Below are 26,180 nucleotides of genomic sequence, written 5' to 3'. Positions count from 1 at the left end.
AAATAGAAACCAATTGTATATAAATAGAAATAAAGAACATCTAATTACAATATTACCCTATTGCTAACACAAATAAAACTAAATTGTACAAATCCTATATCACACAAATAGAACACACTTAAGAGAACCTGATTATTACACTATTGCACTTCAAACAAGAAACAAACTAAATTGCACAACTAATTGCATTAGTACTATACAAAGTTAGAGGTGCTCTATTTGATAGATTCCCCCGCTCCCCCTACCTCGGGCTTCCAGTGGGGAGACCTTAGGTCAACCTACCCCACCCCCTCCACATCTCGTACTTCTGAGTGGGAGACCTTCCCAGGCAGTAGCCTGCCTAGCTCACAAACTAGAATCCGACAAGGTTAATTGACCCACATTCCCACATTTGCACGTCATTAACGCGACGTGCAAATGAGCGCTAGAAAATTATGCAAATATCGCCATTCTGAATAAAAAATTATAATAATTGTGCGAGGGTGCCCCATGCTGCCTATGCCTAAATCCGCCACTGGTATGTGTAACTGACTTGTCCAGAAGGGCCTGTACAGATCCAAACGAGACAAAGGCAGTCGAGAGAGCCAATTTGATCATTTTCACCAGAGTTGAGCGTGGCGTTCAGCTTGGTGTTGGCCAATCAGAAGTCATCAAAGCAGCTAATAGGCTAGTCTTGGAAATAAAATGACACAAATAAAAATGTGTGAAGGATAGGCAACGAACAAGAGCCAACAGGTAGGCTGCTACTTACAGTGGATTCAGAAAGTACTCAACCCTAGACTTTTTGCACATTTTTTGTGTTAAAGCATGAATTGCAAATGGATACAATTGATTTTTGGTCACTGACCTACACACAATACCCCATATTGTCAAAGTGGAATTAATTAAAAATGAAAAGCTGAAATGTCTTGAGTCAATTAGTATTCAACTCCTTTTATGACAAGCCTAAATAAGTTCAGGAGTAAAAATGTGCTTAACAAATCAAATATGCAATAATAGTATTTAACATACAGATAATTGTAAGGTACCTCAGCCAAGAGTGAATTTCAAACCCATATTCAACCACAAAGACCAGTGAGGTTTTCCAATGACTCGCAAAGGGCACCTATTGGAAAATTTAAAAAGCAGACATTGAAAAATATTTATTTAATTCCTTTTGAATTCAAGCTGTAACAACAAAATGTGGAATAAGTGAAGGGGTATGAATACTTTCTGAAGGCACTAATATTCTGAATAGAGTTATTCATAACTGTAGGATGAGAAAGCACATGCACTGCAGCCTCAATTAGCCTAGCTAGCTAACTAATATTAGCTAGTTTAACTAGCGACTCCCGGTTTGAAGCCGTTAAGACAAGTACTACGTAATCATATTTATTGATAAATAGCTGCCATAGCTTGGTTATTAGTCTTCTAAAGTGCAAGTCTACTTGCCGTTTCTCTTCTCTCCCTCCCAATGTCACTCACAGTACGTCTATTCCCCCTCCTTCTAGAGAGGCTCATCTTCTGTTGCACTTTATCAGCTCCGGTTAATAAAGTAGCTTAAAAAATGCTCAATTATGCATATCAGGTCCGGGTGGGAAAGCCCCAGGTCCATTTCGGGACGGGTCCAACTTTTTGGACCAGTGTAGACCTTTATTACCAGTATGCCAATATTTTTTACATGGCAAAAATGACAAAAAGCAGACCAAATTCCCAAACTGCTTTATGTAATATATTCTGCGTTATAGCTTGGGGGAAAAAAATAAATATGACTGGATGACAAGACAGTTGTTTGTTTCCAACATTACGCCCATTTTCTTAAATCAGTAAAATCCGCTTCATGTTTTGTTACCTTGCTACAAGGGTTGGGCGAAATTTGTGGAGACCTCTTCAACGATATACTACTCCAAATATGGCGATATCCGATAATCATTTTGTGCCGTTAATGACAAAATTATTTGAGACTGGCATTTTTGTGCTATTTAACTAAGCAACACAGTTAAGAACAAATTCATATTTACAATGACTGCCCACCAAAAAGGCCTCCTGCGAGGATGGGGGCTGGGACAAAAAAATAATTATAATTCATTAAATAAATCATTGGTGGCAAAAGAAAAATAAGGCTTAGTTAATTAATTTAGAATTTTCTACATTTTGATACAGCCTAACTGATAAAATTGCAGTTTTCAGTAGTAATCTTGCAGTAATCTTGCACGTCACAATATATCGTCTTGCATTTTAATTTAGTCACATCAGCCCAACCCTACTTGCCACGATACTAATGAGCATTGCGATACTATAACTCAGTATTTGAATTATTCAAGGCTGTCAATCATTTCATACCCCAATGTATCACAGGAGGCTGGTGGCACCTTAGTTGGGGTGGATAGGCTCGTGGTAATGGCTGGAGCGGAATAAGACTAATGGTATTAAATACATGGTTTCCATGTGTTTGGTGCCATTCCATTTGCGCCGTTCTAGCCATTTTTATGAGCCGTCCACCGCTCAGCAACCTCCACTGGACTGTATATACTATAGATATGCATTTCCTGAAATACTGCTGAAAAAGAGTGGCTGTTTAAAGGGACCACTAGTCTGAAAACAAATATATACAGTGACAATACATTGAATATTGTGGGTAAAACTTAAACCTGATCATCTAAGAGTGCTTACACCACAAGCGAAGAGACTACAAAGAGAACCGGATTGAACTCAGAAGAAGCAAAATAAGGTTGACCCTCACCTCTCCCTCCAGAGGTACTTCCGGGATGTGATGACTCACTTCCTGTGCGGGACCACTCCGAAGGTGGCTCCTCATTCCTCCAGCTTGGATCCCTGAGGACAGAAGAGAAAGGTTTTGAGTAAATACTTTAAGACAATATGAATAATATCAATAACATGCTGACTAGACCAGGCATGTCCGTGTGTAGATCGACAAAAATCAACATGCTCACCAAACACGATCTGGACACGCATGTTGAAATATCAAAACGAAATCTAAACCAACAATATTCATTTGGGGACAGGTATAAAACACATGAAACATTCATGGACATTTAACTAGCTAGCTTGCTGTTGCTAGCTAATTTGTCCTGGGATATACGTTAATCTTTCAATCACTCAAGTGGGTATATGCTCCTAAAAACCAATGAGGAGATGGGAGAGGTGGGACTTGCATCACATCAAGCATCAAAAAAAGAACCAAGTTCTATTTTAGCACCTGGCTACGCAGACAGTTGATGCACACAAGAAGTTTGGATGAAATGACTGACATAATAATGTGTGTCAATTTATTTTGCAATGCTCACGCAATGCAGCTGGTGTGGTCAGCATGTTAGTTTTAGGAATGACCCACACAAACATGAAAATACACAGTACCAGTCAAAAGTTGACACCAACTCATTCCATGTTTTTTTTACTACTTCCTACATTGTAGAATAATAGCGAAGACATCAAAACTATGAAATAACACATATGGAATCATGTAGTAACCAAAAACATGTTAAACAAATAAAAATACTTTATATTTGAGATACTTCAAAGTAGCCACCCGTTGCCTTGACAGCTATGCACAATCTTGGCATTCTCTCAACCAGCTTCAAGAAGTAGCCACTTGGAATGCATTTCAATGCCTTGCTAAAAGTTCATTTGTGGAATTTCTTTCCTTCTTAATGCTTTTGAGCCAATCAGTTGTGTTGTGACAAGGTAGGGGTGGTATACAGAAGATGGCCTTTTACCAAATAAGGCTAAGTCCATATTATGGCAAGAACAGCTCAAATAAGCAAAGAGGAACAGCAGTCCATCATTACATAAAGGTCAGTCAAAGTGAAACATTTAAATTACTTTGAAAGTTTCTTCAAGTGCAGTTGCAAAAACCATCAAGCGCTATGATGAAACTGGCTATCATGAGGAGCGCCACAGGAAAGAAAGACCCAGAGGTACCTCTGCTGCAGAGGATAAGTTCATTAGAGTTAACTGTACATCAGATTGCAGCCCAAATAAATGCTTCACAGAGTTCCAGTAACAGAGATCAACATAAACTATTCAGAGGAGACTGCAGCAATTCGACCATGAAGGCCTGATTCACGTAAAGAAACCACTACTAAAAGACACCAATAAGAGGAAAACACTTGCTTGGGCCAAGAAACATGAGCAATGGACATTAGACCGACAGAAATCTGTCATTTGGTCTGATTAGTAGGAAACCGGACTATCTCCGCATGTGTGGTTCCCACCGTGAAGCATTGAGGTGTGATGGTGCTTTGCTGGTGACACCGTCAGTGATTTATTTTGAATTCAAGGCACACTTAACCAGCACAGCTAAAACGGCATTCTGCAGCGATATGCCATCCCATCTGGTATGCTCTTACATAAATAGATAGATTTTTTAAAAACACTTTTTGGGTTACTACATGATTCCATGTGTGTTATTTCATAGTGTTGATGTCTTCACTATTATTCTACAATGTAGAACCCTTGAATAAGTAGGTGCCCAAACTTGTGTGTGTGTGTGTGTCACACACAGTATCAGTCACCAACAAAAAGAAACGTCCCTTTTTCAGGACCCTGTCTTTCAAAGATAATTTGTAAAAAATTCACAGATCTTCATTGTAAAGGGTTTAAATACGTTACCATGCTTGTTCAATGAACCATAAAGAATGAATGAACATGCACCTGTGGAACGGTCGTTAAGACACTAACAGCTTACAGACGGTAGGTAATTAAGGTCACAGTTATGAAAACATAGGACACTAAAGATGCCTTTCTACTGACTCTGAAAAACACCAAAAGAAAGATGCCCAGAGTCCCTGCTCATCTGCGTGAACGTACCTTAGGCATGCTGTAAGGAGGCATGAGTACTGCAGATGTGACCAGGGCAATAAATTGCAATGTCCGAACTGAGACACCTAAGACAGCGATACAGGGAGACAGGATGGACAGCTGATCGTCCTCGCAGTGGCAGACCACGTGTAACACCTACACAGGATCGGTACATCCGAACATCACTCCTGCGGGACAGGTACAGGATGGCATCAACTGCCTGAGTTACACCAGGAACACACAATCCCTCCATCAGTGCTCACACTGTCCGCAATAGGCTGAGAGAGGCTGGACTGAGGGCTTGTAGGCCTGTTGTAAGGCAGGTTCTCACCAGACATCACCAGGCAAACCGTCGCTGGACCAGACAGGACTGACAAAAAAAGTGCTCTTCACTGACGAATCGCGGTCTTGTCTCACCAGGGGTGATGGTCTGATTCGCGTTTATCGGAATGAGCGTTACACAGAAGCCTGTACTCTGTGGAGGGCCTGTCAGGGTCTGGAGCAGTGTGTCAGCATCATCGGACTGCGCTTGTTGTCATTGCAGGCAATCTCAATGCTATGCGTTACAGGGAAGACATCCTCCTCCCTCATGTGGTACCCTTCCTGCAGGCTCATCCTGACATGACCCTCTAGCATGACAATGCCACCAGCAATACTGCTCGTTCTGTGCGTGATTTCCTGTAAGACAGGAATGTCAGTGCTCTGCTATGGCCTGCAAAGAGCCCGGATCTCAATCCCATTGAGCACGTCTGGGACCTGTTGGATCTGAGGATGAGGGCTAGGGCCATTCCCCCCAGAAATGTCCGGGAACTTGCAGGTGCCTTGGTGGAAGAGTGGGGTGACATCTCACAGCAAGAACTGGTGCAGTCCATGAGGAGGAGATGCACTGCAGTACTTAATGCAACTGGTGGCCACACCAGACACTGACGGTTACTTTTGATTTTGCCGCCCCCCCCCCCCGTTCAGGGACACATTATTCCATTTGTTAGTCACATGTCTGTAGAAGTTGTTCAGTTTATGTCTCGGTTGTTGAATCTTATGTTCATACAAAAATTAAGTTTGCTGAAAATAAATGCAGTTGACAGTGAGAGGACGTTTCTTTTTTTGCTGAGTTTATAACACACACAATTCAGGGATAGGTTGTTTCCAGAGGGCCCATGACCAAATTACCAATAAACAGCTGCTGTAGCTATTACAAAATGTGTAATAATTTAGAGCTGAAAACATTAAATACAGGCACAAAATCTGAGTTATAATGCTGTTTATGTTGCACCAGATTGCTCTTGCATAGTGTTTTGCTTACCATAAAAATCACTCAAGAAGTCTACCAGACTCACGCTCAATTCAGCTCTGCCGCTTCCTGCTATACCCACAACCCCTTACCTGTCTCTGTCGCGAGGTTTCCTATCGAAGCCCTTGGACTGGTCCTCTTCCAGCTGCCTCTGGAGCTTCTCCTCTACCTCCCGCTCCTTAGCCGCTGTGTCCACGGGCTTGGCCGCTCCAAAGATGGAGGCTCGACCAGAGCTGCGGGCGGCTGCCGGAGCAGCTGGGGGAGCCCCACCGCTGACGGCCTGCTGCTCCTCCTTGGCCATGCTGCGCGGCTTCAGGACCAGCTTGGGCCTCTCGGTGGGACCACCTGGTTGTGCGGGGTGGGGAGATACATGGGTTACATTGTCTATATTTAACCTTAATTTGAACCTTGGCATAATCCCCAAGGGAGTCCTGTTCATAGTGAGATGTAATATAGCACTGCTAATTATTTAAAGGGGATCTAGGCAGGGAACCTGAGGGAAGGGTGGTTTCAGTGGGGGTAGCAGGATGGACATGTGGTTACAGGGTTGAATAACACACAGAATAATAAACTGTAATAAATAAAATATTGAGAACAATTTGAGGGTAGTTTACCCTCACCTCTCTCCTCGCGCCCTTCGTCCTGCCTCTCGTACCGGCCCTCCCGGTCTCCGCCGTAGCGATCCCGGGCCCCATAGCGGCTAACACCACCTCCGCCACTCTGATCGTCATCGTCACGGCGGTACCCACTGCCGAAGGCACGTCGCCCTCCGTCATCCCTATCCCTGCGGGAGCCAAAGGCTGCGGTAGAGTAGAGGGAGTACAAGCGCCAAGACTTAGTCGCTTTATCCATACCGCTGTCTAACTGAAATATGAGGGCAACACAGGGAAGCACTTATTCTGTTTAGTTATGGGGTTATATACAGACAGTACAGTCAAAAGTTTGGATACTTACGCATTCTACGGATTCTTTATTTTTACTATTATTTTTTTTATAAAGAACTTCCAGAAAGGAACTTAAGGCACACCTGTTAATTGAAATGCATTTCAGGTGACTACCTCATGAAGCTGGTTGAGAGAATGCCAAGAGTGTGCAAAGCTGTCATCAAGGCAAAGGGTGGCTACTTTGAAGAATATCAAATATATTTGGATTTTTTTAACACTTTTTTGGTTACTACATGATTCCATGTCTGTTATTTCATTGTTTTGATGTCTTCACTTTCATTCTACAATGCTGCAAATACAAAATATAGAAAAACCCAGGAATGAGTAGGTGTACATCTCATGGAGCTGCCGTATTTAAGAAACGGCTTGATTTTAGCACAAGTAACCGCAGACAGATTAATGCAACTGCAGGATCTAAAAACTCTGCCACTCCGCAAGTGTCAGGTTGAAAAAAAGGACTTGACTAACGCCAAGCACTCACAGTGCAAGTTTGGGGAATAATACTGGAACAATTCACGTGATGTACTATTTTTCATTATCTTTAGGTCGAAAAACTGGAGCTCATGAATCGCACATTGTGGCAGCGTCAAAGAGATCTGATTTACTGCAAAAATAATTGACAAAGCGTTGCACTTCAAATCAAATGTTATTTGTCACCTGCACATGTGGCACACTGGCACCATGTCACATTTACAAAACCTTTGTAAACCTTACTGTGAAATGCTTACTTACAAGCCCTTAACCAATAATGCAGTTAAGAAAAATAAGAGTTAGGAGAATATTTACAAATTTTTTAACAATAAAATAACAATAACGAGGCTATATACAGGGCACACCGGTACCCAGTCAATGTGCGGGAGTACAGGTTTGTCAAGGTAATTTTGTTAATATGTACATGTAGGTAGGGGTAAAGTGACTACGCATAGATAAACAGCAGTAGCCTATAAAATGTGAATAGTCCAGGTAGCCATTTGATTAGCTGTTCAGCAGTCTTATGGCTTGGGGGTTTAAGAAGCCTTTTGGACCTAGACTTTGTGCTCCAGAACTGCTTGCCGTGCGGTAGTAGAGAGAACAGTCTACGATTAATTTGTTGGAGCCCTTGGCAAATTGTAGGGCCTTCCTCTGACACCATCTGGTATAGAGGTCCCGGATGGCAGGAAGCTTGGCACAGTGATGTACTGGGCTGTACGCACTACCCTGTTTTTGTACCTCGTGGAGTTTGGGAAAGTCTGATTTAACCATTGGGAGTTAGCCAGCTAACTAGCAATTAGCATTAGCGGCTAATACGATCCATTTTAGACACAACTTTTCCAGAATATTCATGACAAACAAGCTGTTTGCAGACAGTAAGACAAACTAATAGACAATCAATGGAAAACAGAAAAACTGAAATTACACACGCGAGAGTGGTGTATCACATTTAACAAACCAAAACAGTGAAATAGCATTATAGATGGTAAAGTAAAAAACAAAACCGGTCCTTGCATAGATACCGATACATACAGGGTTCATATAGATTGACTTTTAATTAAGTTTCCATGGCCAACAATTGGTAGTGTCAATGTACGTATAAAAAAAGCAAGCGCAATGTGGTAGACACTGGGAGGCTGCTCTCTGATCACATGTAACATCTCCCGTTTCTTGTTGAGCAAGGCACTTAACCCCGCCCCCAAAAGTAAAATACCTGGTAGGCAACTGTATAAAACATGTGGTCAACCCTGAGCCTGGAGACCTGCTGGGTGCACAGGCTTTTGAATAAGCCCTGCTCGAACACAGACAGTTTATCAAGGTCCGATTGAGAAGCTAATTTCAAAAAAATATTTTTGTTAGAGGGGGACTGGAATAAAAGCCTGTACAGGTGACACACATTAGCTTTGCTGGAGGATGGCTGACCACCCTTGATGTAAAACATTACAACCAAATACGTTTGATGACAAATTAAATAAATAATTCGCTCAATCAATATAGCAAAAGCTCAAATGGCTATAGTAGGTTACAAATATTTTTATTCAGCCCACAAAATATTCAGCCCAAATCAAATGGAAGTATCAAGAAAGAAAGTTAAGACACATAATCCAAAAACAAGGCTAGATTTAATATTTTTCCTAATGTTTACAAATCTCAAATTATTATTTTGATTAACATGATTCGATTCACAGCGATTGAATTGAATCCCAACTAATACAATGGCAAAGTGAATTGTCTCGTCAAGAAGAACCATTTAAATGAATCAAAATTAATCGTTCACAAAAGTTAAATCAACTTTGTATGGCCTCATTTGCTAGTGTCAGTGGAATGTTTTTGGGGACAGGACAAAAACATTCATACATGCAAATAATATCTAAACAGTTAACTAGAGGGTACAAAATCGGTTTTTGAATTGGCTACCTAGTTAATCTGTTCTCTATTTAAGTGATAATGCCCGAGAAGCCGGTGTCTGGAGGATATATTGGTACGGATGTTCGGCCCTAGACGAAGTTGTGCCGAAAATCTCGACAGACTTCTTCCTCTCCTTCGCGTGAACGCACTCAATTCTTCAATGCTGCGTCTTGCTTGCTAGTTGAGATTTCTACTCTTCGCTCTGTTGTCAGTTTAGCCTACATTTCACTGATCTGAGCAGAAAGCATTTTTTATGTGTGTACTTCAAGGCAGCTGTCAATGATCGTGTTAGGCTGCAGTTCATTAGACTTTTTATGGTGGTTTGATCGCGGGGGAGGTACTAGTAATGTCTGCAGTTTGGTTATTTGTTTCAAGTGTATTAGTCTATAAATAAATCTTTCCCAAAATTCATCATCTCTCCCATGTCTTATTCAACTAGTAGCTGTTCTGAAATGTTTATTGCTTGCCTACATTTTACTCCCTCTGCTTAATATAACACACACACATACATTAATTATTTGTTTTGGTTGCCTATCCTGATGTGAAGTTTGTTCTATAGAAAGTATTTAGCTGGTGGTAACTTGTAGAAAAGACACAGACTGGAATGCAGCTTTAACCAGTCAGTATTCAGGATTAGCCACACCCGCTGTATAACATTTTATAGGCTAGACCTGCTGCTGCAATGTCCAACTGTCTCTCTACTTGAGCAACAGTCCACTCGTCTCGCACTATGCAGGTGATGCGTGAAAACATTGTCATTCCGATCCTGGCTGATAAGTTGATTTTTATTTGATTGATAAAATATTTAAAAACTGTGCCTAAATAAATTCTGAAATTACAATTTCCATTACTTTTTCAAAACCTTTTGGATTGGATGATTTTCCAAAACTTGTCCAGGCCTGGAAAACACCATTTTAAAAGTACATGACTTTTTCTAGGATTTTCATGACTGTACAAACCCTGTATATAGAAAAGTATGGTACAGCCCCCAGCCCTAGATTTCACACTATTTTGTGAAATCAGCCAAATATATCCAAATCATATTTTATTAACCATACTTAATAAAAATATAAAAACGCAACATGAAGTGTTGGTCCCATGTTTCATGAGATGAAATAAAAAGATCACAGAAATGTTCCATACGCACAAAAGGCTAAATTTTATCTACATTTGCCTAGCAGTTTAGCTATGGATGTGACGTTTGGCAGTGCCTAATAAGTCAGTTCTGCACCTGCCTGGCTGAGTGGCAGTGTGAGTGGAATGAGCGAAACACGTGAGGAAATAAAACTCGTCTGCAAGGAAAGTTGCAAGACCAATACATTTTTCATTCAAATATTTGATCATTATCGGTTCTCTATTTTAATTATTGTAAGATTTAAGGTATTCCAGTACTTGAATTTCAGAGTGCCAAATTCAAGTACTTTAAGCACCTTGTGTGAACCCTGTCATGAAGTAGCATGGCAGGAGGCAGCGGGGAGAAAGCCATAGTCAGTCACATCAAATGGAGAGAAGAGGGGGAAAAAATATATAATAGCCTTTTGAAATAATTAAGTCTGATATTTTAAAAAATGTGAAAGGCTTCGGCCATATGGCCCAGGATACCCGACATTGAGAAAAATAAATGAAAAAGGGAACACTTAAACAACACAATGTAACTCCAAGTCAATCACAGTTCTGTGAAATCAAACTGTCCACTTAGGAAGCAACACTGATTGATTGACAATAAATTTCACATGCTGTTGTGCAAATGGAATAGACAACAGGTGGAAATTATAGGCATTTAGCAAGACACCCCCAATAAAGGAGTGGTTCTGCAGATGGGGACCACAGACCACTTCTCAGTTCCAATGCTTCCTGGCTGATGTTTTGGTCACTTTTGAATGCTGGCGGTGCTTTTCTAGTGGTAGCATGAGACGGAGTCTACAACCCACACAAGTGGGTCAGGTAGTGCAGCTCATCCAGGATGGCACATCAATGTGAGATGTGGCAAGAAGGTTTGCTGTCTCTGTCAGCGTAGTGTCCAGAGCATGGAGGCGCTACCAGGATACAGGCCAGTACATCAGGAGACGCTGCCAGAGCCCTGCAAAATGCAACCGCTTGTTGCAATTTCGATGAGGCACTCTTGTTCAGATATCAGCAAGTGGACTGGAGGGCGGGCATGAAAGGGATAACGAATCCAGTTGTGTGTCGTCGGTTTTGGGAAAGTACCTGCGTAATTGCGCAACGATGGAAAGACCTGTGTGATGTCCTTGATAATGCAGACAAAAAAAAGAGCTCCAACTTCTTAAATCATAGTCTCAATTTTGTCCCGCACATTGAATATAGCTGCAGAGAGTCCCTGTAATCCTACATTCAGATGATTCAGGCAAGAAAAAAAACATCACCCAGACAGGCCAGTCTTGTGAGAAACTAGTCATCATGCAAGCGGTCAGACAAGTGAAAATGACAGCCAGTAAAGAAATGACAGCCAGTAAACTAAGCTCATCTTCCAATATTTTTTATATTTTTTAAGTGTCAATACTTTGCCTCTTGATAACCAGTGCACCTCTGTATGTTGAAAAAGCGTTACATGGTCGCTGCCCATATCATTGCATAATGCAGAAAATCCACGAGAGCTCAGGGGCCTTGCTTTAACTTCTTGGTGACAGGCGGCAGTATTTTCACGTCCGGATGAAATGCATGCCCAAATTCAACTGCCTGCTACTCACCCCCAGAAGACAAGATATGCATATTATTAGTAGATTTGGATAGAAACAATCTGAAGTTTCTTAAAACTGTTTGAATCATGTCTGAGTATAACAGAACTTATTTAGCAGGCGAAACCACGAGGAGAAACATTCAGATTTCTTTTGGTTTTTGAGGTCACTCTTTTCAATGGGTTTTCATTGGGAATCCAAATTTCGAAGGGACCTTCTAGCAGTTCCTATCGCTTCCACTGGATGTCAGTCTTTAGAAATTGGTTGAGGTTATTCCTTTATGTAATTTAGAAGTACGCCATCTTGAACGAAGGCCACTTGAAGTGTCCTGTTAGATAGAGGCGCGATAGAAAGCTAGCTAGTTTGTTTTACTCCTGTATTGAACACAGATCATCCCATCTTCAATTTGATTGATTATTTACGTTAAAAAATACCTAAAGTTGTATTAAAAATGTAGTTTGAAATGTATTGGCAAAGTTTACAGGTAACTTTTGAGATATTTTGTAGTCACATTGCGCAAGTTGGAACCGGTGTTTCTCTGGATCAAACGCGCCAAATAAAAGGACATTTTGGATATACATCGACGGAATTAATCGAACAAAAAGACCATTTGTGATGTTTATGGGAGATATTAGAGTGCCAACAAAAGAAGCTCGTCAAAGGTAAGGCATTAATTATATTTTTATTTCTGCGTTGTGTCGTGCATGCAGGGTTGAAATATGCTTTCTCTCTTTGATTACGGAGGTGCTATCCTCAGATAATAGCATCGTTTGCTTTCGCGGAAATGCCTTTTTGAAATCTGACATGTTGCATCTGTGATTTAATGAAAGTTAGATTTTATAGTAATTTTATAAATTTGGCGCTCTGCATTTTCCCTGGCTTTTGGCCAGGTGGGACGCTAGCATCCCACATTTCCCAGAGAGGTTAACAAAGTTAACCATTTTCATTGTAGTGTCCAAAATGTCTTTCAAGCTGTCAGGTATTCCCTTGGCAGCAAGAGCCTCTCAGTGGATGCTGCAGTGTGCCCAACTGGTGTCGGGACCAACTGCTTGCACACGCTTTACCACTCCACTATGTCTCCCTGTCATGGCTTTTGCACCATCAGTACAGATACCAACACACCTTGACCACCAAAGTCCATTTGATGTCACAAAGCTGTCCAGTACTTTAAAAATATCCTCTCCGGTTGTCCTGGTTTCCAGAAGAGGATGTCTTCCTTAATTGACCCCCCCAGAAACGTAACGGACATATACCAGGAGCTGTGCCAGGCCCGCAACGTCTGGTGACTCATCCAGCTGTAACGCATATAATTCACTGGCTTGTATGCGAAGCAGTAATTGTTTCAAAACAATTACTGTTTGATGAAGTGATTGTCTGTATAGTTTTTTTTCGCCTTTTCCCACAGCATGGAAGAATAAAGTCCTCAATAGTATGGGGTTTGCCTGTCCTTGCCACTCGGTAGCTCACCATATAAGACGCTTCTAGCCCCTTCTTATTAATGGTATCTGTTGCTTTTATACATGTCTTACTACTCAAAAATAATCTTAACTCACTCAAACTCCCGTGGCTTATTTTTCAAATTGGGATGTTTCATTTCTAAATGTCTGCACAAGAGTGAAGGTTTCCCGATAGAGAGTAACAGTTAATGTGATTGGATGTTAATTATTTGACCAGGCTACCTGTATTTGACATTGTGTTGTTATTTTGCTCAACACTAGATGGTTTAATTGTATTTTTGGCAGTAAAACGAGGCTACTCCGGTGAGAGAGAGAAAAACATAACCAAATGTATAGCCCTGTTGGAAAATCAAAATGTGAAGATTTTTTTGAATTTTATATTTTGAAAGGTGAATCACATTTTTATATGGCATACCCCCGAAGGCATTGCACGTACCCCCAGTTTGGGAATACCTGGTCTAGATTGATGACGATCCGTTAAGTTTTGAGCAATGGTTTCACCTCCGTTCTCACCTCCCCGGTCGTCATAGCGGTCTCTGCCGCCAAAGCCGCGGTCCCGGTCGCCGCCACGGTCGCCGAAGCCGCGGTCGTTGTCCCTTCGCAGCCCGTCACGGTCTCCGTAGCGGTCGCGTGACCCTGAGAGGACACAAAGGAGTTAATGGGACTATGAAAGGGATGCAAATCAAGTAACACAAATGCAAATCAAATCTCTTGAGATCAAGAAACATTAATAAAAAAATTCAAAAGGATGCAGTTCTTTTCACACAGTGCAAGATAAGAACTGGAACTATGTGGACGGCATAAAACATACCCATGCGTGCTTGACATTTCAAATAAAAAGTGTAGCATGAAAAATAAAAAAGCATGACGTAGCATGACGCTTTGAGACAATGGTGACTCACCACCTGGATTTGGTTTTATGTAGCAAAATTTGAAATAGTTTTTTTTTTTTACATTGGAAAAAAGTAGACACTAAAAGCTACAAATGGTATATCATACAGTGCATTTTTGACAATGGGGAAAGTCATTCTGCTTTGAAAGTTGATCAACTATATTTTGGTATCTACACCCATTCAGCATCGTTCACATCCTCTTAAGCTTTCGCCCCACCCACCCCGTTTCGCTCTCGGAGCGTTCATAACGCACACCTGATGCTCTGGCCGATGATTTGTTTACCTCTGGATAACATGAAAACAGCCTAACCAGCTCTGCTGGCAACAATTTCATTACGATTTTTTGCTGACACCGGCCATATTCAACGGGTGTTGTACACTTTGGCGTTGTCGTGACCGCAATTTCAGGTGGATTTCTCAACAAAACGTGAACAAGAAAAGGAGGTATTTCGGCTATAAAAAAAATCTTTATTGAACAAAATGAACATTTGCTGTTTAACTGGGAGTCTCGTGAGTGAAAACATCCGAAGCTCCAAGGTAAATGATTTAATTTGATTGCTTTTCTGATGTGACAGAGCTTCCTGCTGCTAGCTGGACATAATGCTATGCTAGGCTATCGATAAACTTACAAATGCTTGTCTTGCTTTGGCTGTAAAGCATAATTTCAAAATCTGAGATGACAGGGTGATTAACAAAAAAGCTGTGTTTCACTATATTTCACTTGTGATTTCATGAATATGAACATTTTCTAGTAAGATTTTTTTGTCCGTTGCGTTATGCTAATTAGTGTAGTTGATGACAATTCTCCTGGATCCGGGAGGGGTAGTTCTAAGTTAAGACATGAACCTAGCAAGCTAAACAACGTGTAAGATTACACGCGTCACGTAATGTTCGCTAATGAGCCAGCCAGCTAACGTTAGCTTGTTAAAACAACAATGAATATAGTGGCACATAAATAATGCCACGTTTGCCCTTAGTTTAAAGGTGTAATCTGGAGACAGGTGTTTTTGCCATCTCTTTAGCTATCATACTCTAATTCCACCGATTTCAAAACGCAACCCTCCAGAAAGTGGAGAGCAACACATGCAGCTCCACTACACAATTTGTTTTTAAACCCGCGTTCGACAGGATTACCAACACAGACTGTAATAGAAGCCCTCTATATGGCAGACCAATCCAAACTTCTCTCTCGGCATGTCCAGCCCACTCATCTCAGCCAATCATGGCTAGTGGGAAGGTTGCTGGCTTTTTCTGTGGCTTTACCAGGCTCGTAATTAACACATTTTACTCATATTTAAAGATGGAATACAAGTTTGTTAAGGCACATGAAAGTTGCCATGTTCCAGAATGTATTTCTGCCAAAATAACGCATTTTGATGAAAAAAGTGTTGGTTTTACTCAAATGTCTCTCCTGTGAAGTTGTGACTTGCAACATATGCTTAGTTTCCTGAAACGGGTCACAAAGGACATTAGAAGGTCTGCCCCAGCATCTTTAGCGACACTGTGCCTTTTCTGTCCTTCCTTGGTGAACCCGTGCTTACATGCTTGCAAAAGCTAAGCTGTGAGGTGTTGCCCTCACAATTTTAGCAGGCTGCTTTAAAAGAAGCTTGCTGAGTGCATTCATATAGTCTATAGATATGTGGCTCTTTTAGCTTAGAGGGAAACTCTTACCAAAGGCGGATTCCTCTCTCTTTGGGGGTCCATCATCGGCGTCTGCAGTGGGCCGGGCCCTCCAGTCATCACTGTCTGTCTTGTCGGGGCCTGCCATGTCTCCCATGCGGCCCATCCGGTCTCGTCCACCCATCTGACCATTGTCTCTCCCCTCTGGCCATTCAAGGTTAGGGATCAAATGATAAAAGCCCACACAGTAAATGCTCCACCCAAATGCTTTATTCGTACACCACAACAGATGAAGTTTGGGCTACAATGGCCTTCAGCAGTGTTTTTTGGCCGGGCACTGGTAGGGAAATGTGGAATGTGCATGAATTGACCTCCTGACACATATGGTTTGCAAGATAGATTAAGATTAAGCCAAGTCCTGGACCGAAAAGCATTTTTAATATTTAATTGAAAATACTAAATCGGTGCATCATTAATTCAGAAGGAAGGTCATGGGTTGTGTGGAACTTACCCTTGTCATTGGACTGATCTGCAATATCCACCCGGATCCTGCGGTTTCCCAGGTTCTATTAGGTCAGAGGCAGGAAACAAACTCAGACATGCAAGTCATTACCGGTAATGTGGCCTAAATGACCAACTAATCTCCTTTCAATAATAGCATGTTCCAGCATCATAGATTGAATACTATTTACCAGTCACTAACAGTTAAATTCCATATATTTGTCTTGAGCACTCAAAGTAATTTCACTAATGATTCATGGAAAGCTCAAACTAATAAATCAACAGCACATTGTTTATGTTTTATCTACAGTTATAGTTGGAAGTTCACATACACCTTAGCCAAATACATTTAAACTCAAGTTTCACAACTCCTGACATTGAATCCTAGTAAAAATTCCCTGTCTTAGGTCAGTTAGGATCACCACTTTAATTTTAAGAATGTGAAAATGTCAGAATAATAGTATAGAGAATTATTTATTTATTTCACCACATTCCCAGTGGGTCAGAAGTTTACATACACTCAATTAGTATTTGGTAGCGTTGCCTTTAAATTGTTTAACTTGGGTGAAGCCTTCCACAAGCTTCCCACAATAAGTCGGGTGACTTTTGGCCCATTCTGCCTGACAGAGCTGGTGTAACTGAGTCAGGTTTGTAGGCCACCTTGCTCGCACACACTTGTTCAGTTCTGCACACAACTTTACTATGAGATTGAGGTCAGGGCTTTGTGATGGCCACTCCAATACCTTGACTTCCATTTTGCCACAACTTTGGAAGTATGCTTGGGGTCATCGTCCATTTGGAAGACCCATTTGCGACCAAGCTTTAACTTCCTGACTGATGTCTTGAGATGTTGCTTCAATATATCCACATCATTTTCCTGCCTCATGATACCATCTATTTTGTGAAGTGCACCAGTCCCTCCTGCAGCAAAGCACCCCCACAACAAGATGCTGCACCCCTGTGCTTCACGGTTGGGATGGTGTTCTTCAGCTTGCAAGCATCCCCCTTTTCCTCCAAACATAACGATGGTCATTATGGCCAAACAGTTCTATTTTTGTGTCATCAGACCAGAGGACAAAAAGTACGATATTTGTCCCCATGTGCAGTTGCAAGCTGTAGTCTGGCTTGTTTTAAATGGAGGTTTTGGAGCAGTGGCTTCTTCCTTGCTGAGTGGCCTTTCACGTTATGGCGATATAGGACTTGTTTTACTGTGGATATAGATACTTTTGTACCCGTTTCCTCCAGCATCTTCACAAGGTCCTTTGCTGTTGTTCTGGGATTGATTTGCACTTTTTGCACAGTCAACTTAGTGTATGTAAACGTCTGACCCACTGGAATTGTGATACCGTGAATTATAAGTGAAATAATCTGTCTGTAAACAATTGTTGGAAAAATTACTTGTGTCATGCACAAAGTAGATGTCCTAACTGACTTGCCAAAACTATAGTTTGTTAACAAGACATTTTTTGAGTGGTTGAAAAACAAGTTAATGACGCCAACCTAAGTGTATGTAGACTTTCGACTTCAACTGTATGTCCCTTGAAGTAAACTATAGACAAGCTTGGTTGTTAAGCAACAACCTGAGCATGCGCAACTATGGGGCGTAACAGACGAGCTGGCTTAGATTGTTGACAACATGTAAACTATATTTTGTCTCTTACTGAAAACAAATACATTTGAACAATGAGCACTTTTGTCTCAAATACATCACAGTTGTTGGTTAGTATTGACATGAAATCTGCCATAACAAGACATGGTATCAAGAACAAGATTAAACGAGTCACTTACAATTCCCCACATGGCAGTTTGTCATTGTTGGTAGCTATGTGGCTATCCAGAATCACAACCCAGACTTCTGCCCCATTGAAGTAGTTGACATTGTCAACTAACCCAAACTATTACCAAAACTGAATGGATTTTGTGATTGATATAATCAAATGTACATTGGGGCAAAAAAGTATTTAGTCAGCCACCAATTGTGCAAGTTCTCCCACTTAAAAAGATGAGGCCTGTAGTTTTCATAGGTACACTTAAACTGTTAGACAAAATAAGAAAAAAAATCCAGAAAATCACATTGTAAAATGTTTCATTTATTTATTTGCAAAATATGGTGGAAAAATAAGTATTTGGTCACCTACAAATGAGCAAGATTTCTGTGTCTCACAGACCTGTAACTTCTTCTTTAAGATGCTCCTCTGTCCTCCATTCGTTACCTGTATTAATGGCACCTGTTTGAACTTGTTATCAGTATAAAAGACACCTGTCCACAATCTCAAACAGTCACACTCCAAACTCCACTATGGCCAAGACCAAAGAGCTGTCAAAGGACACCAGAAACAAAATTGTAGATCTGCACCAGGCTGGGAAGACTGAATCTGCAATAGGTAAGCAGCTTGGTTTGAAGAAATCAACTGTGGGAGCAATTAGGAAATGGAAGACATACAAGACCACTGATAATCTCCCTCGATCTGGGGCTCCACGCAAGTTCTCACCCCGTGGGGTCAAAATGATCACAAGAACGGTGAGCAAAAATCCCAGAACCACACGGGGGGACCTAGTGAATGACCTGCAGAGAGCTGGGACCAAAGTAACAAAGCCTACCATCAGTAACACACTACGCCGCCAGGGACTCAAATCCTGCAGTGCCAGACGTGTCCCCCTGCTTAAGCCAGTACATGTCCAGGCCCGTCTGAAGTTTGCTAGAGAGCATTTGGATGATCCAGAAGAAGATTAGGAGAATGCTGAGTTGCATCCAAAGAACACCATACCTACTGTGAAGCATTGGGGTGGAAACATCATGCTTTGGGGCTGTTTTTCTGCAAAGGGACCAGGAGGACTGATCCGTGTAAAGGAAAGAATGAATGGGGCCATGTATCGTGAGATTTTGAGTGAAAACCTCCTTCCATCAGCAAGAGCATTGAAGATGAAATGTGGCTGGGTTTTTCAGCATGACAATGATCCCAAACACACTGCCCGGGCAACGAAGGAGTGGCTTCGTAAGAAGCATTTCAAGGTCCTGGAGTGGCCAGTCTCCAGATCTCAACCCCATTGAAAATCTTTGGAGGGAGTTGAAAGTCCGTGTTGCCCAGCAACAGCCCCAAAACATCACTGCTCTAGAGGAGATCTACATGGAGGAATGGGCCAAAATACCAGAAAACGTTTGACCGCTGTCATTGCCAACAAAGGGTACTTTTGTTGTTGACCAAATACTTATTTCTCACCATAATTTGCAAATAAATTCATTAAAAATCCTACAATGTGATTTTCCAGATTTTTCCCCGCTCATTTTGTCTGTCATAGTTGAAGTGTACCTATGATGAAAATTACAGGCCTATCATCTTTTTAAGTGGGAGAACTTGCACAATTGGTGGCTGACTAAATACTTTTTTTAGCCCCACTGTATATGTGATGAATCCTAATTAGAGACAGACATTTGGTTCATCATGCTCATCATTAATCTCATTGTTCCGAGATCAGGGACCTCGAATTAAGACACTCAATCCTTTCTCTCGTCAGTGTGTTGTTTCTTACCTCCTCGTTGAGAGTCAGCGCCCTCAAGAGGGAGTCCACGTCATCAAACTCTGCGTAGCCAAAGCCCTTCAGCCTCTCTGGGTTACTGGGCTCCCGTGGCAAGCGCACCGCACTGATCTGAGAACAGAGGGGAGACGTGGACCAGTGAGAAGGTGAGAGAGTGCTGATGGAGAACTGCACTGGTCTGAGGTCAGAAATAAGACAGACGAGTGAATGCGAGAGGAACTCCACGACAGTCTCAGAGGAGGGGAAATACTGCAGTGACATAAAATGAATGGGTATATCATTGGTATGGTACAGGTAGAGTCAACGTGCGGGGGCAACGGTGTTCGAGGTAATATGTACCTTGTAGAGTTATTAAAGTGACTATGCACAGATGATAAAAGAGAAGCAGCAGTAGGGGGGAGGGCAAAACAAATAGTGAGGGTAGACATTTGATTAGATGTCCAGGAGTCTTATGGCTTGGGTGTAGAAGCTGTTTAGAAACCTCTTGGACCTAGACTTGGTGCTTAAGTACCTGCTTGACGTGTGGTAGCAGAGAGAACAGTCTATGGCTAGGGTGGCTGGAGTCTGAATTTTAAGGGCCTTCCTCTGACATCGTCTGGTATAGAGGTCCAGGATGGCCGGAAGCCATCACTGTTGCCATAACAGGAAGTGATTCAACCCTCGATGGCACAGATGTCAAACTTTTTGAAGATCTGAGGACCATGCCAAATCTTTTCAGTCTCCTGACGGGGAATAGGTTTTGTCTTGCACACTTCATGACTGTCCTGGTGTGCTTGGACCACGTTAGTTTTGTTGGTGATGTGGATGCCAAGGAACATGAAGCTCTCAACCTGCTCTCCTACAGCCCCGTCGATGAGAACGGGGGAATGCTAGGTCCTCTTTTTCCTGTAGTCCACAATCATCTCCTTTGTCTTGATCACATTGAGGGAGAGGTTGTTATCCTTGCACAGCAGTCAGGTCTCTGACCTCCTCCCCATAGGCTGTATCATCGTTGTCTGTGATCCCTGTTGTGTCATCGGCAAACTTAATGGAGTTGGAGTCATGCCTGGCCGTGCAGTCATAATAACGATTAAGTCGAATTACACAATTACAGATTCATAAGCTTCCTATTCAATCTGCAGCCTATGGCTGCCTGAGTAAATAATTAACTTAGTTTAAGAACTTATAAGCTTCATGTTAAGTGCTAAGCTTATATCACACTACAATTTATGTTTGTTAATATGTACAGTAGGTGTAATAATCCAATCTATTATCATATGTAGCCTATAACAATGTTGGGAAAATATTTAAATTGGTTCTATATTCAGTTAGCACAGCATGTATGCATTCATATGTTCTCATTTTAGAAGGGATGTTCTCTACCGTGACAGTTGTTTTAACGTTTTTGAACATCGCAATTCATTATCGCAAGTAAAATATCGGGCCCAATAAATTCACAATTAGATATTTTGTCCAAATTGTGCAGCCCTAGGTATGACCAACATTTTTGCGCCACTTTGTGCATACTGAGCACGACACATATTTTGTCCCCATTTGATAACAGCTGAGTACATACCGCTAGGCCCCGGAAGAAGTCCTTGATAGATTCCTCTGAGACGTCGTAGGGCAGGTTGCCCAGGAAGGCTGTGTAGGGGGGGCTGCGGGGGAGGCGTGAGCGGTCCACATTGGGCTCACGGGCCGACCGTGGCGCTGTGGGCAGGATGTTACGGTCTATTGCAGGGGCCCGGTAACTGTCCTCCCCTGTGTGCCAGGAGGTGGACACTGAGGGAGAGAATGAGGGATTTGTTTTTCCAGAGACAAATGGATTTCAATGGATAGGTGAGACATTACAGAAAAATTGTGTGAAACAACAAGACATGACTCCCAATGGAACATGACAGAGAAGCATGCTAGCTCTTTACAAGACATTTCACAGATCTGAGACATCCTGTACATTGCCTTTTGAAACCCTGGAAAGTTTGTTCCTTTGGATGTGCCCCCATGTGAATCTTCATCAAGAATCAAGTTGTCCCTCACCATCTCCTTCCAGGTCATCGGTCTCATCAGCCCAGCTGGTGGACTTGGCGTAGCTGGGTTGCGGTGGTGGAGCGTTGCCCCCACTCCCACTGTCCTCTGCGAGGAAGTCAGTGAGGGTCAGAGTCTTCCCCTTCTTATTCCCCTTTTTCTTAGCTGGAAAGGGATAGAGTTGAGACATAAGTGGACTGCATTGAAGTGAAATGAACACAGGTGAACTCTCCAAAAACAACCCCTAATCACTGCCTGCCTTCTGCGTTTTCTCGTCTGAATGGTCTGGATTAGTGTGGTTGTCAGTCCGTTTCTGCTTTTTGAGAAGTCCTTGTTGAACCGTCATGTCAAACATTGGCAAGAGGGAAAACAGATCTGGGATCAGGCCAGGTCTGGATGGGTGTAACCAATATGGCTCTAACTGGTGTATTTCTTAAACCTATCCAGAGTATATCCATGTATTTGAAAACCGAAGGGGTAAGGGGACAGGTTTAAGGGTTGTATTGGGACCAGGCATGGGAATAATTTTAATGATTGGGAGTCCCATAAGGCGGCGCACAATTGGTTGGGGTAAGCCGTTATTGTAATAAGAATTTGTTCTTAATTGACTTGCCTAGTTAAAAATGTTGAAAAATAATAAATTTGTAGGATATGGCTTCAAGTCATTACATCAGCCAGTGTCCTCAAAATTGAAGACACACAGCAGGTGGATGGAGAGCTCTTACATAAGATAAAGAGTGTACATTTTGAAGACACTGACTGATGTAATGACATGAAGCCATAGCCCACTACACGCGGTCCATTAAAATTGATGTGTGCCTCCCGAGTGGCACAGTGGTTTAAGGCGCTAGCTGTGCCACTAGAGATTCTGGGTTCAGGTCCAGGCTCTGTCGCAGCCGGCCACGACGGGGGGGGGGGGGGGGCATGGGGCGGTGCACAATTGGCCCAGCGTCATCCGAGTTAGGGGAGGGTTTAACCGGCAGGGATGTCCTTGTCCCCGCACACTAGCGACTCCTGTGGCAGGCCGAGCGCAGTGCACGCCAACACGGCGGCCAGGTGTACGGTGTGTTCCTACAACACATTGGTGAGGCTGGCTTGCGGGTTAAGTGGGCATTGTGTTAAGAAGCATTGCAGCTTGGTTGGGTTGTGTTTCAGGGGAAGCATGGCTCTCCACCTTCGCCTCCCCCGAGTCCGTACGGGACTTCCAGCGATGAGCCAAGAATATAACTACCAATTGGATACCACAGAATTGGGGAGAATAAGGGGTATAAAAAAAATAACTACTAGCAGCCCATCCCCTTGTTTCACAAACCACAAAGACACAGTATCCTTATGGAGCGAATGGAAATGCTGGATAAACTAAAGTGCATCGTTTTCACATACTGCCATTGACATTCTCTGAAAAAAGGAAAATAGCCAATTGGTTGAGAAAAGGGCTCAAACCGCCCTTCTTGCCGACAGCGGCGCAGAAACAATTGCTCAATTTGAACCGCTGTTGTGGATCGCTCTGGTCCAGCAGCATTTCAGATAAGGGAGCAACATTGCGCTGACCATGATAAGGAAACTGTGTGTGTGTGTGTCTCTAATGGGCCTTGATAGTGTGTGTGTGGGGGGCCAGATGAGCCTTGGCACGACTCACCCATTCTAAAACAGGGAGTGGTCTTTATCGCTGAATATTAACCGCCACTAAGTTGCAAAGTTCCAAAAAACTGGGCATCACAGACAAGTGCTTTTACAACTCAAATTACAAGTAGGCATTAGAGAAGGGCGCAACGCAAATGTCAGTTTCTCCTGTTTGCAGAAACTGAGTTTGATTGTTTTTCAAGGGAAAGGTCACTTCAGAAAGTATTCAGACCCCTTGACTTTTTCCACATGTTGCTGTGTTACAGCCTGAATTTGAAATGGATTAAATTGAGATTTTGTCACTGGCCTAGTACACACAACATCCCACAATGTCAAAGTGGAATTGTTTTTTGAAATGATTTACAAATTGAAAATGAAAAGTCAATAAGTATTCAACCCCTTTGCTATGGCCAGTCTAAATAAGTACAGGAGTAAAACATTGATTCATTAGTCACATAATAAGTTTTAATAATCATGTTTTCTTTTTTTTAAATGACTACCTTGTTTCTGTACCCCACACATACAGCTAATTGTAAGGTCCCTCAGTCGAGCAGTGAATTTCAAACAGATTTAACCACAAAGATCAGGGAGGTTTTCCAACGCTTCACAAAGATGGGTAAAAAAAGCACACATTGATATCCATTTGAGCATGGTGAAGTTATTAATTACACTTTGGATAGTGTACCAATACACCCAGTCACTACAAAGACACAGGCATCCTTCTGAAGGATTTCACCATGAGGCCAATGGTGACTTTAAAAACAGCTACTGAGTGTAATTGCAGTGCTAAGAGAAGACTGAGGATGGATCAACAACAATGTAGTTACTCCACAATACTAACCTAATTAACAGAGTGAAAATGAAGCCTGTACAGCTAAAAAAATATATATTCCAAAACATGTATCCTGTTTGCAACAAAAAAAGTAATACTGCAAAAAATGATGCAGTACCTTACTATGTCCCACTCTCCATATTTTCAAGCATAGTAGTGGCTGCAGCATGTTATGAGTAAGCTTGTAATCATTAAGGACTGGGGAGTTTTTCAGGATGAAAAAAGAAACAGAATTAAGGTAAGCACAGGCCAAATCCTAGACAAACCCTTGGTTCAGACTGCTTTACCCCAGACACTGGGAGATGAATTCACCTTTCAGCGGGACAATAACCGAAAACACAATGCCAAATATACACTGGAGTTGCTTGCCAAGACGACATTGGATGTTTCTGAGTGGCCTAGTTACAGTTTTGAATAAAATCAATGGCACGACTTGAACATAGCTGTCCAGCTATGATCAACAACCAACTTGACAGCACTTGAAGAAATTTGAAAATAATAAAATGTGCAAATATTGTACAATTTTGATGTGCAAAGCTCTTAGACTTACCCAGAAAGACTCACAGCTGTAAATCGCTGCCGAAGGTGATTCTAACATGTATTGACTCAGTGGGAATACTTAGTAAATTAGATATTTGTATTTCATTACATTTGCAAAACATGTTCCCACTATTATTATGGGGTTTTGTACGTAGATGGGTGAGGGAAAAAATATATTTAATACATTTTTTATTCAGGGTGTAACAACAAAATGTGGAATAAGTCCTGGGGTATGACTACTTTCTGAAGGTATATTAGGCGTGTGTGAGAGACACTCATCAAAATGTGTTTTTGTGGCCCAGAAATGGTTGACTACTGGTTCTAGGGGTGTCAATGGACCCAGCTCTTCTGATGGAGCAGGTTTGGGCTGTTTATTTTGGTTTGAAGCAGACTGAGAAAAACAAATTAGGGCTGGCAGCTTAATTGTGAAAATCCCAGCTGTCAGGAAATTCTTTTCACACACTACAGAGCATCACAGCCCATTTATAATTGGCATCTAGTCAGTGGGTCACACACTGTTTACAATGGATGATGGCACCAGTGCAATGAGTAGCAACAAATACAATAAATACACACTTGAATTGTATTAGTTAGTTATGAGCTTTATCCATCCTGGCAATTAGCTACTGTAGCTTTATTAAATCCTAGCAAACAGCCTACAGGCCTATGTGCAAGGTATTGTATCATTATTATGAATTATCTGAAACCAACTTAAGGATAGTCCCGGTCAGTATTAAATAGAACGTTGCGGCCCCGCCCACCTGTGCGGATAACAACTTGGTTACCCCATTGGCTCACAGCAAACACTTGACATTTTTCAAATATACTTATCTTGTCTGCTTGTTTTAGTCAATTACAAAAACTACATTTAAATAAAACATTACGTTTCAACACTCCCAAGTGTTCTCACTAATTAGAAAAACATAATATTGTAGGGCTTCCCTCATGCCCCTTATCATGATGGCGCTACGGTTAGCGACGCGAGTGCTAACTACCTACCAACCAGAAAATGAAGCTGACCAACACAGACAGACTGTAAAACTACAAGTAGTGAGTCGACTTA

General features: G+C 41.9%; 1 protein-coding gene across 11 annotated transcripts in view; it reads right to left on the bottom strand.

Moving 5' to 3' along the window:
- LOC109891798 (eukaryotic translation initiation factor 4B) overlaps positions 1-26,180 on the bottom strand; it is a 51,452-nt gene that overhangs the window by 19,831 nt on the left and 5,441 nt on the right. For 4 of the 11 annotated variants that reach the window (XM_020484307.2, XM_031826533.1, XM_020484301.2 and 1 more), the window contains exons 2-10: positions 22,135-22,287; positions 21,674-21,879; positions 20,113-20,229; positions 16,592-16,646; positions 16,132-16,284; positions 14,069-14,203; positions 6,706-6,891; positions 6,184-6,436; positions 2,723-2,814 (exon numbers count right to left, since the gene is read on the bottom strand). In XM_020484307.2, the coding sequence (XP_020339896.1) occupies positions 2,723-2,814; positions 6,184-6,436; positions 6,706-6,891; positions 14,069-14,203; positions 16,132-16,284; positions 16,592-16,646; positions 20,113-20,229; positions 21,674-21,879; positions 22,135-22,287 (1,350 nt within the window). The remainder of the gene's footprint in view (positions 1-2,722; positions 2,815-6,183; positions 6,437-6,705; positions 6,892-14,068; positions 14,204-16,131; positions 16,285-16,591; positions 16,647-20,112; positions 20,230-21,673; positions 21,880-22,134; positions 22,288-26,180) is intronic. The other 7 variants (XR_004210243.1, XM_031826519.1, XM_031826538.1 and 4 more) reach the window with 3 other exon arrangements.

Source organism: Oncorhynchus kisutch, linkage group LG1 (genome assembly GCF_002021735.2).
Source record: "Oncorhynchus kisutch isolate 150728-3 linkage group LG1, Okis_V2, whole genome shotgun sequence".
Classification (NCBI taxonomy): domain Eukaryota; kingdom Metazoa; phylum Chordata; class Actinopteri; order Salmoniformes; family Salmonidae; genus Oncorhynchus; species Oncorhynchus kisutch.
This window is presented reverse-complemented; position numbering and strand designations above follow the sequence as displayed.